At 31.0% G+C, this 11,782-nt stretch overlaps 2 protein-coding genes across 3 annotated transcripts; one reads left to right on the top strand and one right to left on the bottom strand.

Annotated features, from left to right (window-relative positions):
* Window positions 1-1,726: 1,726 nt before the first annotated feature.
* LOC118057969 (uncharacterized) lies at window positions 1,727-5,398 on the top strand. Of its 2 annotated transcripts, none has more exons than XM_073407210.1 (4): window positions 1,727-2,146; window positions 3,171-4,051; window positions 4,152-4,251; window positions 5,112-5,398. In XM_073407210.1, the coding sequence occupies exons 1-3, from the start codon at window positions 2,050-2,052 to the stop codon at window positions 4,239-4,241; spliced, it is 1,068 nt and encodes a 355-aa protein (XP_073263311.1). In that variant the 5' UTR covers window positions 1,727-2,049; the 3' UTR covers window positions 4,242-4,251; window positions 5,112-5,398. The 2 variants fall into 2 exon arrangements, with proteins under 2 accessions (XP_073263311.1, XP_034926595.1); XM_035070704.2 differs by having other exon boundaries at window positions 1,728-2,146; window positions 5,109-5,398.
* A 4,241-nt stretch (window positions 5,399-9,639) lies between these two features.
* LOC118057971 (membrane protein PM19L) lies at window positions 9,640-11,047 on the bottom strand. Its single transcript, XM_035070705.2, has 4 exons — window positions 10,680-11,047; window positions 10,341-10,560; window positions 10,090-10,135; window positions 9,640-9,977 (listed from the first exon to the last, which is right to left on the bottom strand). The coding sequence occupies exons 1-4, from the start codon at window positions 10,807-10,809 to the stop codon at window positions 9,885-9,887; spliced, it is 489 nt and encodes a 162-aa protein (XP_034926596.1). The 5' UTR covers window positions 10,810-11,047; the 3' UTR covers window positions 9,640-9,884.
* Window positions 11,048-11,782: the final 735 nt, after the last annotated feature.

Raw genomic sequence — 11,782 nt, 5'->3', positions numbered from 1 at the left:
CTGTAAATTGCTACGCGCCACTCTAAATGAAATAAAACAAGGTGACGCATTTAAGAAGATGACAGACGAACAATTACGTCCACCATGTGTAACATGTGTCGCTTGAATGGCGCGAATGCCACCAAGTGCTGGAGCGTGCCGAGTACTCTCCAATAGTTTTAAACATTAACAAATTCAAAAATAACAAGATATCAAAATGCCTTCGTGACCCTGACAATTAAACAAAATACACATATGAAAGTATAGAAATACCTTCAAATACTAAGCTTATGTTTTGTCTCTTCTAGATATATTTGTACAATATAGTAAAATATAAAAACCCCAAAACACCCTTATTTAGCAACACAATAATTTTTTTCTTTTTACTTTGGGGATAAATTTGTATTTTTACTCTTAAGAACTTTTGCAAAGTGAAGAAAATCCTTGATCAACAATTTTATATTTTATTGATTTTAAAGGTAAGAAAGTATTTTTAATTTGAAAGAAAAATACATCAACATCACTACAGAAGAAGATTAATTTTTTTTTAGACCAAAAAACATAAAAATAATTTTACCGTAACCTAAGATACATTTTACCGTGAATTGAGCTATATAAAATACCTACACTATCTAGTCTTTTAGGTTTGGTAGCAACAGCAAACCGTGTGCCAATATGGTTTTCAAATTTAAAGCAGAGATTACATTTGAGGTCAATGTAACTTTTTGGAGCAGTACTTTTTCATCTCAAATTCAAAACCAGATCCCACCAAAATTCCCACTCGAGAAACTTTATCTAGTAAAAATTAGCAGCTTTTTTCTAAAAAAAAAAAAAAAAAAAAAAAAAAAAAAAAAAAACAGAAAGGGGCCCAGAGGTGACATAGTGCCAAAAAAAACCCTCATGTCACCTTTTGTTTCCCAAATCCAACCTCATCAAATCTAGAAAAGTCGCCACCCATTCCAAAAAACAAACATCATCCGCCAAATCCTACAGTTACGGAGCTTTTTTTTTTTTAAAAGTATTTTAAAAAAAATTTAAATTTTTTTAAATTTTTATTAATTTCAAATTAATATATTTTTATTGTTTTTAAATCATTTTAAGATATATTAAAAATAAATTTTTAAAAATAAAATAAATTATTAATCTATATTATAACACAAAACAAAATATTTAATAACCAACTACAGCCAAATCCCTTCCACTAAAAGCCAAATTCTGCAGCCGACATGCCTGCCTGTCCCTCCGTAATAAATGCTTAAAGCCACCATCCATTTTCTTAAATATAAATATCTTTTCTAATAACACGGTTCTACCCTTTTTTTTTTTTTTTAATTTAAAATATTTTTCATTTTAAAACATATAAAAATATATTTTTTATTTTTTTTAAAAATTATTTTTAACATCAAAATATCTTAAAAATTAAAAAATATTAATTTTAAAAAAAAAAACAACCGTATTTCTAAAATCCCCTCCATTAATAATCCTGTTCACCCTATAGATTTGCTTTTAAATTTAAGGAACGTGTATATCTCCAGTAATTAAAGTTTAAACCCCAGTTCAAGTTCTGACAATAGTACTTCTCAGAAATATATACCCTTACTTCAATAATAAAAAGCATTATTGAATTAAGATAATTTTCAACGTAGAAATTTAATTTTACAATTTACCATACAAGGTTGCTCCAAAAATATTAACAAGAAAAAAAAAAAAAAAAACAAAGAAAATGCAGACGCGCACACGTATTGTACAGGGAGTGAGTGAGAAGGACACTCTCTGCCGTATATGACGCTTGAAATGAAGGCATTTGGAAAAAAAAAATCACAAATAACTACTGTTAGTAGATCGTCTTCACGATCCTCTTCTGCTTCTCACACCATATCTCTGCTAACTACTACCAGGTGCTCCTTTCTTTGTTGCGTTGCAGTTTATTGTACATACAAAGCCCACAGTGAGAGAGAGGGAGAGAGGGAGACAGCCCAGGATCTGTGCATATTCTTTTTTTTTTTTGGGTTCGACAGCCCCACAAGAAAGAGATTATTGAGTTATTAAGGGTTAAAGCTAAAATCAATCATGCCATCCGGTGCTAAGAAGAGGAAAGCAGCCAAGAAAAAGAGGGAACAGGAGGCCAACAACAACAACTCTTCAATCAGTACCAACAATCCTCAAGGTATTTTCTTTTTTCAAATTTGTCCAAGGGGTTTTCGCTTTTTTACTACAATAACCCTTCACTTGCCAATCTGTCTCTCGATCATGCACTCACTTACTGAGCCTGTTAGGTGTGTTATTTGAATCCGAGTAATGGGTTTTGTTGATAAGTCTTGTTTTGATTGCGTTTGATTGGATTGGTTCATTTCTCCATGCAATTTGTGATGGGTACTTACCAATGACCCTTTGGTTTTGATTGGGTCTCTTGTCGTAGTGTTGTTGTTTTTACGGATTTTGGGTTAATGAGTGTAGATATCATCACCTGTTGATCGAGTTTGATAGGTTTTTTTTTTGTTTTTTTTTTTTTTATCTACTGGTTTTGGTGTTTTTCTGGCAATCTGTTTAATAGGTATCTTTTCACGCCCTTCTTTTAGCTTGGTTTTGATTGAATTCTTGTTTTTGTTTTTTAGCATTTGGATTAGATGTATTTGTTTATGTTTCATGTTTTGCTTGATTTGATTGGAATTGCGTGGATGTGTTTTTTTTTTCCTAGTGTTTTATGCTTAAGAATTTCTTTGACATTTTGATTGTGATACTTTAACCTACAGCACTGTTGCCCTGATGTTTAACTTTTTTCTAAATTAGGTTAAGTTTAGCGATCAATTCATTGTATTGTATATTTGTTAATGGAGGTTCCTTGCTTCGCTTGAATATTGTTGGAGTATAGTTGAAATGCCTGATTGCAGCTTAATCATCATGCCATTCTGTTCGCAACAGTTTTTTTTTTTTATATAATGAAATTGATTGGATATGAGTTACAGCGTTAGTTGATCTCTTATCACTAGTGTAGAAGTGATGCCATTTTTTTTTTTATTGAATTGATGTATTGAATCCATCATTGGGTTCCCACCTACCTTTCATTACAGAAACATATTGGTTTGATGAGCATTTCTTAGTTCATTTTGTTGTCCTTAAATTTGATTGGAATCGTTTTCTTTAACCATTTTTCTAACTGTAAGTTCTTGTGGTTTTATCAATGGTTTCAGGAAATGATGACCCAAAAAGCCATGATGAAAGAGAGAGTGATGGTGGTGAGGTTGGTACCCCTGTATCACAGGACCAACACAACCACCAGCATCCATTTAATGAGGGGAATGGAGAATCTGAGAAGGGAGGCCCAAAGCCTTCTAATTCATTAGCCGACCAGAACAAGCCCATGGAGGTAGTCACTGGGGATGCAGAAGGAAGCCTAAAAGTTGAATCAGAGGACAACATTGCTGTAAATATTGAGAGAGAAGTGAACTCTAAGCAAAATGTGGAGAGTAAAAATGTTTTTATTGAGCATGTTGATTCTTCCAAGGAATCTCATGATGAAGATGACGGGAGCTCTAGCAGTTGTAGTTTCAGCAATGAGTCTCAAGCTTTGGAGAAGAAATCAAAGGAAGCCAATGATGAAGAAAAGGAAAATGGTTCTTTTTCTGAAGACGTGAAGCAGATCCCTGAAAATGAGAAACCAGTCAAGGAAGCTGATAGTAATTCAGTTTTGGAAACTGCTTCTGCTGATTTGGTTAATCCTGTGGTGCCTATATCTGAGACAGCAAAAGTTGTTATTGAGATTGCTCAAGTTGAAAATCCAGAGGTTCTGGAAGTGGTGGAATCTGGTTTTGAGGAAGATGAGGACAAATTGTTGCCTGTATCCAATGAGATTGCTGAAGTTTCACCGGCTATTGTAGTGCCAAAGAAAAATGAAGATAAAGTTTTTCCTATCTCAGATGAGAATGTTAGGGCATCTGCAAATGTGGCTGGTTCTTCTGCATATGGAAATGTAGGGAAAACATTGGTATCATCAGCCAGTCATTCTGCCGAAACTGGTAATGGTGAAGAAAAAACTATATACACTGATGCTCGTCAAAGTACTGAAAATAAGGTTTGTCTCTTCATGTTGATGAGATTGGCCTGTCATTCTTTTTCTTGAATTTGTTGCATTAACAAGTGAATATGTTCTGCTTTGCTTAATTCATCTGCAGCCTCTTCTTGCTTGTGGTCCACGACTAGCAGAAAGAACATCGTGGATGAGTTGCTGTGGTATATTTGATGCTCTTACAGGCTCCAAATAGATAATTTCAGGTTAGTAGTATTCCCTCAAGTTAATCAGAACGTGATTTGGTTGGATATTGAGATCCTGTACATACACTGCATGTATATATGTGATCTGATGTCTTTCAGGTACCATTTTGTTGTGATCTGTTTTGATGCCCTGTTGTGCAAAATGTGCCTTTTGAAGTGTTCTGTAGATTTGTCATGTATTGAAAAAAAAAAAGTGCATCTAAATTTTACTGATCTTGGGATTCCTATTGCTTTTTAGGCCTTATAGTCAACATACGTGCTCTTCTTTTTCAACATTATGGTTGCTCATAACTCTCGAGAAGTATGAGTCATTATTAAGATAATTATTTGACGAGTTGCTTTTAATGGGGTTGTTAACCTGGTGCTAGTATCACCTTTGACAGACAACCTAGGAATTGTATAAATTCTCTGCTATAGAAAATCTAGGGATTTTTCTTTCAGAACATCATATTTTGTTTTTAATTTTCAATAAAACGTCTTTAGTAGTTGAAAATACTAATTTGTCCAGTTTGCTAGTTTTGCTCACGTATTCTTTGGTGCTTCCTCATTTTGAGTTGTACCCTCACCTTTTCTTTTTGTTTTTTGAGAAAATAAATCTGGAGAGATTCTTGACTCAAAAAACCAATTGTGAGGTGGTTTCCATTTTTAAAGTTTTTCAGATTGGCACCATCTGCAGATTCTTTTTACTGGGGTCTTGTTTCTTATTATCTTGATTTGGTTCAACTATGGTTTAAGTGGAGATGATATTTTGGTTTTCTTGCTTTGTTCAACTACCCTCTAAAGATGAGATTTCTGCACATTTCATATGGCTGTTGTCTTGTCGTTTTGTTTTGTGATACCCCATACATCTGTTGCAGAAGTTAGCGCGAGGAAGCTATCGTGGATGGGGAATCTGAGAAGGATCTGGTTTGTACAAGTTTGAGATACGAGAGTTAGAATCTCTTAGAAAATTTTCCAAAACAATAAATGGCAGAAAACCTATATAGATAAAACAACTATATAAACTTGGCAATTATTGAGTTTCATCAATGGTGCCTAGCTTAGCTGACCAAGCCTGAGCCTGATTTCCTTGTTGATTTTTTATGGTGTTAGTAGAGACCGCATGTTGTATGTGTTTTTTTCCTTCCATTTTTGATTAGCATGGGCAGATTGGTGTTTTCTTGACGCGGGACAACACGTAAAAAGAATTAAAGCAAGAAAAGAAAGAAGCTTGAGAGAAAGAAAGAAGCTTTGGAGGGATGCAAAACTTGCAAATTTTCATTAATCATCAAAAGTCCTTAACATTTAGAGAAGTAGGGTATTTATACTAAAACCCTAACTTGAATAAGCAATTGGGCTTATGGCCCATTAAATAAAATATCCAACATTAATTAAATCAAGCCCAACAAATAAAGCCAAATTAATAAAACTCAACTGAAAGTCCATATAAATTAAACCAAAAAACATAAGTTATTTCTCAATGGTTTGGACTATCCTCCATCGTCTATGATCGTACGCGTGCATAAATAATGTTTCCGGTTCGGTGTTCCCATCATTTCTCCTCCCCTTTCTTCTCCTATTATTGCTACTAGCTGGATTATTGATGTAGTAATTTTCCTTTTCTTTTTGTAATTTAGTTAATTTACCTTCTATTAGATTCTGCTTCAATTGTGCACTTTGGTATGAATGGATGCCATATGACTGCTTTTCGTTTTGTAGTTTTATAATGGGCATTCGAGGTCTAAAATTAAAATTAAAATTAATAAAATAAAAAAGCATTAAAGGTTGCGAAGAAAACACTGCTTTCGTCCTCACAACATTATGGATTATAGTAGTGTTTTCTTTTCTTTTTTTTTCTTTATTTTTTTGGTACTTATTTTGCTTTGATCATCAAATTTTTCTTTTTAATTTTATTATTATCATGATGATTTTTTAAAAAATATTTAGATGTCGGGTTGGTGTTTAATATCATAAAAAATATTATTGGCAAATTGAAAATGAAAGGATTAAAATTGAAATAAAAAAAAAATGATATCCCTTTTGTTTCTAGAAAGCTCCGGTGTCAACTCTATTTTTTTTTTTTTGCTTTATTTTATTGATATTTTTATTATTTTTAATTTTATATTTCAATGTTGTGTCATTTGAATTTAGGGTTGATCATTTATTTTAATCTAGTTTTTATATAGTTATCTTGATTTTGAAAAAGTCACTCGACATTTGGCTGGTGTTTTATTTTATGAAAAAGATTTTGATTTTATTGTTTGAAAAATATAAAAAATGAATATCAAAATTATGACAAAGAAAAAGCTAAATAAACAAAAAAAATGATGTCAGTTGCTTAATTTTCCTTGTCTTTTTAGCTTAGGATTTAGTTTTGCAATTAATGATTTGATTTAGTTAAAAAACTCATTTATTAATGATTTAGCAAAAAATAAGAGATAATTATTGAAAAATGATGGATGAGAGAGAACAATGTTAGTTGGTATGATTTTGATGAGAGAAAAAAAAATAGTCAATGGAGATTTGTTGGAAAAAAATTAGATTATTGGGGTTGAGAAGTATTTTTCTCATTTAATTGTGTTTTAAATTAATTTTGAGTTTTTTAGTTGAGAATTTTTTTTTATATAGGTTATAAAAGTTGTTTTAGATAAAAATATGTTAAAAATGAGTTTTTTTTTTTTGTTTAAAAAAACCAGCTTAATTTTTCATTCAATAGGAAACTAGGTTTGCCTACAAGGCGTTGTTTTTTACTTTTATTAAAAACATTGAGTGAACTACATGTCTAGGCCTAGGGTTCGTTTACATGGCCCAAACATGGTGAGTTGTTCAGACCTCCATGTCTGATTTTTTTTATTAAAAAAATTAATTTACCTTCTTAAGAATTAATTAATTTAAAGTGTCTATATATATATATATATATATATATAGAAAAATATTAAATTAATTAAAATATATTTTTTAGATATTATCTTATCAAATTCCATTTAGGCATTGTTTGTTTCCAAAGTAGTTTCCGGGAAATCATTTTCCAAACTTTCTTGTGTTTGTTTATTATTAGGAAAGTTGGTCAACGGAGAACAATTTCCGGTCAGCGGAAAACACTTTCCGGTCAATGGAAAACACTTTCCAGTCAATTTTAGTCAAAAAAAAAAAATTGACTTGATTTTCAGGAAAGTGTTTTCCTTTTAGCTGTGTTTGTTTTCCGGAAAGTGATTTCCGGGAAAGCACTTTCCAAACTTTCTTGTGTTTGTTTGCCAGTAGAAAAGTTGATCAATGGAAAACACTTTCCAGTAAAAGGAAAATTTGGCTTGGTTTTCAGGAAAGTGTTTTTCTGAAAAATTTGAGGGGAAAATACTTTCTGTAAGTTGTGAAAAATTTAGAAATGTCATTATTTGCTGATTATATCAAATTTGATCCTCAAACTTTTGATTGCTATATATATTTTGTTTTGAATATTTATTTTTCAATTTCATCTCTTAAAATTTTATTTTTATATTAACTTTGGTCCTTATTTTTATAATTGCTATTTGTTTTTTTCTTATCATTTTTTATTGAAATTTTTTATTTATCAATTTGATCCTCATTCTTTTGATTGTTACTTATTTTATTTGAAATAATTTTATGAAATGTTGATTATTATTATTTTAATTTCTTCATTTTTCATTTTTTTTTAATTTTAGATTTGATCCCTATTATTTTGATTATTATTTGTTTTATTTGAGATAATTTATGAAATTATATATTTTTTTTCAATTTCATTCTCATTCAAATTTTTAATTTGTTAGATTTGTTCCTCATTATTTTAATAAACTTGAGAAAAATAAAATATTAATAAGTTATTTTCCAGCTCATTTTCCATGACATAACCAAACACTGGAAAGTGTTTTCCAGTTCATTTTCCATAACACTACCAAACATCGGAAAATATTTTTCCGGAATTCATTTTCCAAAAGGAATTCACTTTCCTGCAAACAAACGGAGCCTTAATTTTCTCTTTATTCTTGAGTGAGATAATATAAATATTTTTGTAATATTAACAAACTTACTTTTAATGCAATCCATTATAATCATTTTTTATTTTATTTTATTTGGTTATTTAACTGTGATTACTTATTTCCCCTATGTAATTAAATAATAACTAGTTTAAAAAACCAAACTTATTAAATTCACTTGAAACTAAGATCAAACTAATAAGTTTGGTAACTCGATCTCATTAATTAAATATATTATTGTTTTAATATTATTTTTTTTAAATATCATCTACCGTGTTATATCAACCCCTGACTTGCTTAATATGAAATCCAAGTTAGGAAATAATTTAAGTTGGAGGTTTCAAGATTCATCAGCTAAGCCGGGTTTTTAGTTAATGATTAAAATTTTTTTCTTACTGCTGAAAAATACATTATCAGTGAAAATAACATGTCGTTTTCTATATATAAAAAAGTTAGGTTTACGATGTATCATCCTTCAATCTTAATAATAATAAAAAAAGAATGTAAATAACATGTCGTTTTCTATATATAAGACTCTTGAGCTCTCTTTGAAAACCCTTGTTTTTTTTTTTTTTAAAAAAAAACAATTTCTGCTTAACTTTTATGTAAATATAAAATAACTAAAATTATTTTTGGATGAGATAATGATTTTTTTATGGTATTATCAGGTTTATTTTTTTTATACCCTTCATGTTTTTTTCTTAGAATATAATCAAAATTAATTACAATTAAAAAAATAATATTATATTTGAGATATTATTTCATTAGATATTAAGCAATTTAATATATATTCTCAAATGACTCCTATTGTTGTTGTAATCATTTCGTTAATTATTTAATGTGAACCTATTATGCATATTTTTTATGTTTGTTGTCATGAATATTTTATAAAAATAAATTTAAGATCCAACTATTTTTCTTTTAATTTATTTTAATAGAAAATGTGAAATATTTAAGAGGATCCATTTTGGGAATGAATTATGATTTTTATAATTGTTTTTTTTTTTAAAAGAGAGCATTACATGAATCATAGAAGAAAGTTTTGAAAAATAAATAAATTTCCTCAATGATTTTATTATTATTTGTTTTCATGTGAATGTATTAATACACATTTTTGTGTATTAAGAACCCTGCTATAATTTTTTTTTTTCAATGAAGTTCAAAATAATTACTTTTTTTTACAAGAAATAATTTTATTGTTGTGTAATTAAATTAAAAAATTAAAAAAAAAATTTATGTAACAAGATCATATATTTTAATATACATTTTATTGTTGAAATTATAATTAAACCCACATCCATTATATATATATATGCCATTATCTAGTTTAGGGGTTACCCCAAGAACAAATAATAAAAATAGAATTCCAATTTATTCAAATGATGATCCAAAACAACGTGCATTAAATAAGCAATAGTAATTGATTAATACAGTCTAATTTATTTATTCTGTAAGAATAAACAATTGATGTCTCAGAGAAGCAAGAGACCTCATAATGAAATTATAAATGATGCTCACACCATTTCCTTGTTAATTACCTGTTCATACAGATCCACACCAATCACACAGAAAAAACATCAATCTCCTAGTTAATTTCATGCTCCAGAGAGAGCCGGAAAATGAAAATGAAAACACGCCAAGCATACGTAAAGGAACTCTCTCTTAAGGTCTCCTAAACGAGGAGGCACCGTGGATGGCTGCCATGTATAGAAGCTGTGTAGCAGAAAGGATTATCAGAAACGCCTCCATGGTTCTCTGCAGAAAGAAAAATACTTGTGATCAGTTTCTGGTGCATGGTTTTGCGCAAGGTTGAAATCTTGGCCATTGAATTATACATGACAAGTGAAGAATCTCTGGTTATTCTTACCAGACGGGCGTTCCTGATAGAGAGCTCGATTTCTTTGCAGGCGAAGCTGCACGAAAGAAGCATATGTATCTCTCAGTTTCTTTCTTTTGTTTTGTTTTTGAACGTAAATTGAGCATTTTAACCTGGCTTGAGATCGAAAATCACTTTTCTTTTACCCCAAACATGGAACCTTGTCTAATACTTATAGTTGATTGCTTAAAGAGTTGCTGAGAGAGAGCTAGGGCGAAAGGTGGTGGATGGTGGTTGCTTACCCCGTGGCTAGAAGAGTGAGGGTCCAAGAAACGGCAGCAGCGGAGGCTGCAGATGGCAAGCTGTCGCCCGTCCAAGTCCGGATGTGATTAAGACCAGCAATTGCCGAGGCAACACCAACAACTCCGGCGATCAAAGCAAACATCACAAAGAATCCAGTGGCAGCGTTTCCCATAGGGAAGTAAATAGGTGAGAAATGTGCTGGAAGGTCAAACCCAGGTCCTGAAATTAACTTGCAGATAACATAATCAGAACACAGACCATGCTAGCCGAAGACAAGTAGTGCATCAGAGGTAATAAAGAAAAAGAGAGTAAAGAAGGCGAGAGAGAGGGTGATTTACCAATGATGAAGCCATGATCAATGGCTCTATTCATAGCCCAACCTCCAATCCCCAAAACAATGACATACATGCAGAAGTTTAAGACCAGAAGTAGCGAGGCAACATGTTTTATAATCTGCTGCGAGGCCATTGTTGCGCAGTAAACTAAGATTTGTAGAAGGATGGAAGGATTTTGGAGTTAATATTTCGAGGACTCTAACAGCTCAATGCAGGCAACACTAGTTCACAAGTACATGTGTTTTGTGCAAGAAGATGGAGTCTTATATAAATGGCAGTGAACGGAGGGAGGGTTTAGGTTCCTTGCTTGTCGTCGTCAAGGCTGCTTAATTGATCCGAAAGATGATGCATGGCATTGTTATTATTATCATGTAGGGTTGTAAAGGGCATGCATGCTTCATCTTCAAGGCAATCCTCCAAAATACATGATTCTTACTCTTTTTTTTTTCCTTTTTTTTTTTTTTTGATTCTTGTTTTCTAGTTGTTTGCGGAAGGGACATTCCTCCATCAGGCTTTAGTTGATCCTGGGAGGAAAAGTGATATTCTGTGCCAGTTGGTGAGGAGCTGGTGTGTCCAATTACCTCTACACCTCGCTCTGTTTTGTTTGTATGAATTACTCATATGAATAAAAGTCAAATATCTTTTTAAGCAAATATCAATTAATTTGTGTGCCCCGTAAGGGTGGGATGGGAAGGTTAATTAGAGATTTACATATTTCTTTTACAAAGGCAAATTAATTAACAGAAGTTAAACCCTTATAGCATTTTCACTGTTCATCCTCCGCCAATTCCCCAATTTTTTTTTTCAATTGAGCCCAATTTTCTACTTTTTTAGAAAAGGATTGAATTGAATGATTGAAAATTAAAGTGAAAAGGACGGATAAAGTAAATGATCACTTTTAATTTTTTTTGGATGGTCGGTTTTTTAGTTGTTTCAAATTCAATTTTAATACTAAATTTTTTTTTTTTAAGTCTTTATATTACAAGATGAGAAAAGCTTGCCGGATTCTAACGTGAAAAGATAAAGTAGTTGTTTTTTTACTATTTGAGCCTCAAAAATAGTAAATATTGGTGTCAATAAATTTTATTTTATAAGGGAAATTCTAT

The sequence above is a fragment of the Populus alba genome, chromosome 1, assembly GCF_005239225.2.
Source record: "Populus alba chromosome 1, ASM523922v2, whole genome shotgun sequence".
In the NCBI taxonomy this organism is placed as follows: domain Eukaryota; kingdom Viridiplantae; phylum Streptophyta; class Magnoliopsida; order Malpighiales; family Salicaceae; genus Populus; species Populus alba.
This window is presented reverse-complemented; position numbering and strand designations above follow the sequence as displayed.

What these genes read in the sequence shown, in the direction of transcription:
- LOC118057969 (XM_073407210.1), top strand. Translation starts at nt 2,050, where the DNA reads ATGCCATCCGGTGCTAAGAAGAGGAAAGCAGCCAAGAAAAAGAGGGAA. An exon ending in CAGTACCAACAATCCTCAAG is followed by an intron (nt 2,147 to 3,170) that starts GTATTTTCTTTT and finishes CAATGGTTTCAG; the next exon opens with GAAATGATGACCCAAAAAGC. An exon ending in GTCAAAGTACTGAAAATAAG is followed by an intron (nt 4,052 to 4,151) that starts GTTTGTCTCTTC and finishes ATTCATCTGCAG; the next exon opens with CCTCTTCTTGCTTGTGGTCC.
- LOC118057971 (XM_035070705.2), bottom strand. Translation starts at nt 10,809, where the DNA reads ATGGCCTCGCAGCAGATTATAAAACATGTTGCCTCGCTACTTCTGGTC. An exon ending in TGATCATGGCTTCATCATTG is followed by an intron (nt 10,561 to 10,679) that starts GTAAATCACCCT and finishes AGTTAATTTCAG; the next exon opens with GACCTGGGTTTGACCTTCCA. An exon ending in CTCACTCTTCTAGCCACGGG is followed by an intron (nt 10,136 to 10,340) that starts GTAAGCAACCAC and finishes TCTTTCGTGCAG; the next exon opens with CTTCGCCTGCAAAGAAATCG.